The sequence below is a fragment of the Gavialis gangeticus genome, unplaced genomic scaffold (genome assembly GCF_001723915.1).
Source record: "Gavialis gangeticus isolate Ggan-Ray unplaced genomic scaffold, GavGan_comp1, whole genome shotgun sequence".
Classification (NCBI taxonomy): domain Eukaryota; kingdom Metazoa; phylum Chordata; order Crocodylia; family Gavialidae; genus Gavialis; species Gavialis gangeticus.
In genome coordinates, this window is record NW_017728995.1 from 62,371,235 (window position 1) to 62,377,001 (window position 5,767).

The following is a 5,767-nucleotide window of genomic DNA, read 5'->3' on the forward strand; positions in this document are numbered from 1 at the left end:
GACCCCAGTAAGGTGGTCATCCAACCTCCTCTTAAAAACCCCCAGGGTGGGAGCCTGCACCACCTCACTTGGAAGCTGGTTCCAGACCCTAGCCGCCCTGACCGTGAAGTAGCGCCTCCTGATGTCCAACTTAAACCTTCCCTCTGCCAGCTTGTGACCGTTGTTCCTGGTCACTCCTTGTGGCGCTCGGGGGAACAGGGACTCCCCCAGCGCCTGCTGATCCCCCCTAACCAGTTTATAACAGGCCACAGGATCCTCCCTCAGCCTTCTCTTTTGAAGAGGTTTAAAAAAAGAACAGGTTTAAAAAAATTCTTCTGACTTTGAGACCTAAAGGGTTTTTCAAGTCTGTCATATAAGAGAAGTGTGACATAGTAATTTTTAGAAATGGACCTAATTGCAAGTCTGGTGTAAATGAACAACTAGTCCTAACTTGCATGTTTATGCTTGATACCTGCATTGTTGCTGCTGTTACCCAGAGGTAGATGTTTCCTTGCACAACATATGTTTTTAAAAAATGCATGTAAACTCTTAAGGTCAGACACATGGCCAGAGCTTAATTTGGCTGATCCATCTCCAATCTCCAGATTTTTCACTGAATTTGTGTTTGCAAATTTAAGTCAAAGACCTGTTCTTACAATGTGCCCTCAAGTCCCTTTCTGGGTGTTGGGACTGATAAACATTCACCACCTTGCAGGATCAAGCCCCAATCTCTAAGCAACCAATCTTTACATACTGGAAGTCAGTGAGAGGTTTATCATTAAATCCAGTAGCTATACCAGATCAGTCCTGGAGATGGAAGTTACCCATATACTAGCCTATGATGCAGACTTATGTGCCTTAACTTGGGGGAAAGTGAGTGCTATAAATGGAGAAATGCACTGTGACACTTACACTCAATTAAATTACCACCATAAGCCAGTGGTTCTCAACTGTGGCACTGCAAAAACCTGCCAGAGGTGCTGCAATGCTGCCTCCACTGCAGGGTGAAATTGCCCTGCGTGCCTCATCTCAGGAGCCACGTTGGAGTCAAACCGAGAAGTGACTGCAGCAGAAAAGTGCAGCTGCCCGAATTACATCATGCAGGCAGGCACATTGCTTCTGTAGCAGCTTTTCCTGGTTTGCCTCTCATGTGCCTTCTGGAAACAGAAGCACGCAGGGATATTGTACCTGGTGGCAATGGCATTTATGTCCAAGCTGTTGCCACCATGGGGTGAACCTTCCCCTCATGCTTCTGTTTTCACACATCAGAGCTGGATTGGGAATAGCTGCAGCAGAAATGGTGCACCTGCCTACTTAATGTAATGTAGGCAGGTGTGCCTTTATCCTGTGGCTTCTTCTCAGTTTGGCTCTGATGTGACACTTCTGTTTGCCCTGAGCACCTTTTTCCAGGACACATCCTATGGGGTCAGATCAGGACAGGATGCAGCATAAGTGCTTGTTTCTGCCACAGTCTGGCTCAGTGCAGTTCCACTTGGCTGTGGCGGCAGCAGCAGCAGGGGGGTGAAAAGTATAGTATGATTATAATGATTTAATCCAGGGGCGGACAAAATATGGCCTGCGGGCCGGTTTCGGCCTGCCAGGCCATTCTATCCAGCCCATGGGGACCTTAAAATATTTAGTAAATTAATATTTATTTGCTCCTAACTGCCTGTCAAAGATGACAGGAGCTAGGGGCAGTAGGACTCCAGGGTAGCCTGCAGAGCTGAACAGCCCAGCCCCGCCCCACCCACAGCCATTTCTCTGCCTTCCTGCCCCCACCCTGCTGCAGTACCATGTGGCTCCCACCTGCAACGCGGGAGCACGAGGCCGCGCTGGTACCCCGGGGGGTGTGTGTGCGTATAGGGAGAGGCAGTGTGTGTGTAGGGTGAGTTCCACATGCACACCCCACCATGCACATGGACCCAAACCCCCCTTGCACAGCCATACATGCAGATCCCCACACCCCCTCATACACACCAGCCACCCGTCCCCCACACAACCCCCCACAAACTCCATACCCACCCACACCCTACATATCCACATGCAGACCCACATCCCCCACACCTATCCTACCCCCACACACACCCACATCCTCCACCACACCCCACATACCCATCCCCCCTACAATATACAAGAGTAAGACTTCATTTTAAGCTATTATATACAGTCACCTCTATGTACACTACACAAACACATGTAAACCTGGACAAAAATATTTTTTTGAAATAAAATTAATGAATGTTGTAGATGTTCAGTTTTTAGAATATAATTTGGTATTTTTCTAGGTCTGAGATGGCAAAACTCCTTGCTGAAAGGGGTACTTCTGGGGACAAGGGGAGGGACTTCTGGTGGCAAGGGTTAGGGGGCAGGACTTCTAGTCACAAGATGGTGACCAGGGTGCAGGGCACCTGTCAAGGGGCAGGGCTACCCATGCGGCCCTTGGTAGCTTGCCAGAACTCAGTAAGCAGTCCTCTGCCCAAAATAATTGCCCGCCCCTAATTTAATCAATGCATAAGATTATTAATTAATGCTATCTATAATATTTATATTGTAATCTTGGGGGGGTGTTTAATGGGGTACTGCTAATTTTTGAAAAGTTTTGGAGAGATGCCTTGAGTCTTAAAAGGGTGAGACCCACTGCCATTATCTCTTCCAGCTACATCTAGATTTGTTTTCCCTGAGATTTCTTCTTCTACTTGTTTGAAGTGTTGCAGAGGCTGCTAAGTATTTGGAGACCTAAACCAATGCAGAGAAGTGTTTGGCATGGCCTTATCCATAATAGTATTGCTGTGCTGTCCTTACATAGACCATATGTCATTTGGAGATCTCAGAGTAACTGACAATTACACAAGGATTAAGCCTCAGCATCTCTTCAAGGCTGATGATGATACAAGATCCCCATTTTGATTACTGCATAACAGACAAACAAAGTGAGAGTTGCTTGTCTAAGGTACCGGCCATATGGCACAGTGAGGCATAGAATCCGCAGATGTCTGGATGCCCATCCGTGCACTCTTGCACAAGACTGCTCCATTTTCATGAGATACTGAAGAAGGTTATTGTGTATGGTCTCTCTTAACAGGATGGAGAACTTTCCAGGGTGGACTCTAAGCAGTGGTGCTGTCCACCATACCAACAAGATGAGATATACTTATGGTCTTTACATTTTAAATTAAAGAACATGTTGATGCTTCTCTGTCAAGCTATACATGCTCCAGTTTTCCTAACCAAACTTTTTTGTTTCCTAGGACCTTATGGCCAGCCCCCTGCAAACCATGTCATCATTAGAGAACGCTACCGTGACAATGATGGAGACCTCGCTCTGGGCATGCTTGCTGGAGCAGCAACTGGAATGGCCCTGGGGTCATTGTTCTGGGTCTTCTAGATTTCTCGGGATCCTCCTCTTTGTAGCTCCAAAAACCTGTATTTATTCTTTGTGTGCAATAATATATTTTGCAAAGTACTCTTGTTTACTGTAAAGGTTTTTAATGAGAAATGCAGTAGTTCTGTCTTTAGTAGTAACATCTTAATTGTACTTAACTGATTCTTAAACTGTCCTGAGGCAAGAGTTAAAAGGCATAATTTAGTTGACATATGGCTAAATATGGCACTTGCTGATTTTAAGAGAACCTGTCTCTGAGGCTTTGTATGTTCTGTACACTGAGAAGTGATCGGCACTACTATCAATCCAATGTGATAAGTGCTGCCATTTGTCACCACTCATGGAACAGACTGTTAATGTAAAGACTCAAGAAGAAGCAGTTATTTTTAAGCTGTGAACAATCCAGTTAGTCCAGCTGCTAATGCCAACTCCACAGTGTGCTAGCAGCAAACTCTAATGAAATAGAGTAGGTGGGGAGTGTGCACCACTGGCTTCATTAAACATTTCTAAGACAGATATGCAGTTCAATAAAATCCTTTTGGGATTAGATTGATTTTTCTACTTGTTGGGTATTTTCCTTTCCAGGAATGTTACTGTATTCTCAAATGGTGAGGACTGTTGCAGTATGTGCTCAAGGTCTAAACCTACTTTACAGTCTACCTTTTAGCCTCTTCCCCAGGCACTTGGGACTGGGATATTAGAACTAAGAGAATTGTATGAAGGTGAGATAGGCAGGGGTTGAAATCAGCCTGTGCTATTGTAGTGAGATTCTGGCTTCATGAGTTCTGGGACCAGGATAAGCAGAAGATATTAATTCCCCATACTCAGTCCCAAACATTGATGGGGAAAGAGCTGTTGTGTGGAAGGTCCCATATCTGTGTTCAGTGCTTCTGTCACTATTCTGTTAGTTGGAAGAAATGTCAAACCTGCATGTGTGTAATGGGGTTAGGAGGAGTTTGCTTGGGAGGAGGCAAAAAGACTGAGAGGGAAACAAGAAAGGCAGCCTTGCCTGCAGGCTGCAACATGACTCTTTTGATGGTATAGGCTAGCATGATGTAGCTGAGATGCAGGCCTACTTTTCCTCATCCATTTCTCCACTGACCTCTGAGGGTTCCTGCCTGTGTGCATGAACAGTCCTGGTGTGTCTGAGTTTTATTGTACATGTACACCTTTCCCTTACCTCCCACAGTGAGTGTTATCTCACCTTTACCACAGTTCCCCTGCCTCTTTCACACCTCCCATTACAGAAACACTTGTTTGTGCTCTTCCCTCCCTTGACTAGTTAGTCATGCACAGATTCTTACTGACTGTGTTGCAATGGTCTAAGTGCAAACACTGAAACAGGACATAAACTCACACCTGACCAGAGTCCTGCTTTATAATATAAAGTGAGTTTGACTGGACTGGGTGGAAAAAGGCTAAGGAAGAGAACTGTACGTGCTCTCTTACTGGATGGAACATGAGGGTGCCTAAGCTTTATTCTTTATAGAAAGATGAGTTATTTTTATACTTCCACTTCGAGCTTCCTGTAATGATTCTATTTGAATATTTCAAGGCTTTTCCTCTTTAATCTTCCAAATGGAAGTAGATTAAAATCTTCAAGGTTGGAAGCCAGAGTATGTCAGAAAAATGAAAATAGATAGAATCTGGTGGTCATATATGTAGATATGTGTTTTTTTTTTTCAGTTAACTTCAATGGGCCTTATATCAGAGCTTTTTTTTTATCCCCCACCCCGGATGAATACAGTGGTTCCTAGTGAAATCAATGGGAGTTGCATGCATTCATCCTAGACTGTGTGTTACAAGATATTGTCATACCAAAACAGTACACATTTGCTGGCCTTTCCAGACTGGAATAATTCTGTTTAAAGGAATGCATTTCCCAAAAGGCAAAATGGCCCATGCACCAATCCAACTTATTGAAGTGCAGTTGAAAGAGCCCAATCCTTGAAGTTTGTGGAGGATGAGGATAAAGAGCAGTTCCCAAGATCAGGACCCTAAATTAACACTTGTTAATCTTTTCAACCTTAAGGTTTCTATAAAAGTGATTGTATTATGAATAGCAATAATAAACTGTATTCTGAGTCATGCAGTCTGATTAGCTGTGTGGCATCCCCATGTGTAACCTCCTATGCTGTTCTAAGTAACTTACATAAAACAACAACTAAACATAAGTCCAATTTCTCATGTATCTTGTTAAATTCCATGGGTAGTGGAAATAAAGCACAAAATAGATCAAGCTGGTAATTTAGCAGAAGGTCTACATTTTTACAAGCACTATTGACTGCAGTAGGGGAGCTTGTGCTGTGCAGAAAGCGCATAATTATATCTAAATCCCCAGTTGTGATAGCATAAGGAAAAGGAACTTCATTTTTGCTAAGACTTTTATACATATATTTAATTATG

At 44.0% G+C, this 5,767-nt stretch overlaps 1 protein-coding gene across 1 annotated transcript in view; it reads left to right on the forward strand.

The window, feature by feature from the left end:
• PLEKHB2 (pleckstrin homology domain containing B2) overlaps positions 1–5,535 on the forward strand; it is a 45,135-nt gene extending 39,600 nt beyond the window's left edge. Inside the window, exon 9 of the mRNA XM_019503709.1 lies at positions 3,228–5,535. Within this exon, the coding sequence (XP_019359254.1) occupies positions 3,228–3,364 (137 nt within the window). The 3' untranslated portion in view covers positions 3,365–5,535. The remainder of the gene's footprint in view (positions 1–3,227) is intronic.
• The last annotated feature ends 232 nt before the right edge of the window (positions 5,536–5,767 follow it).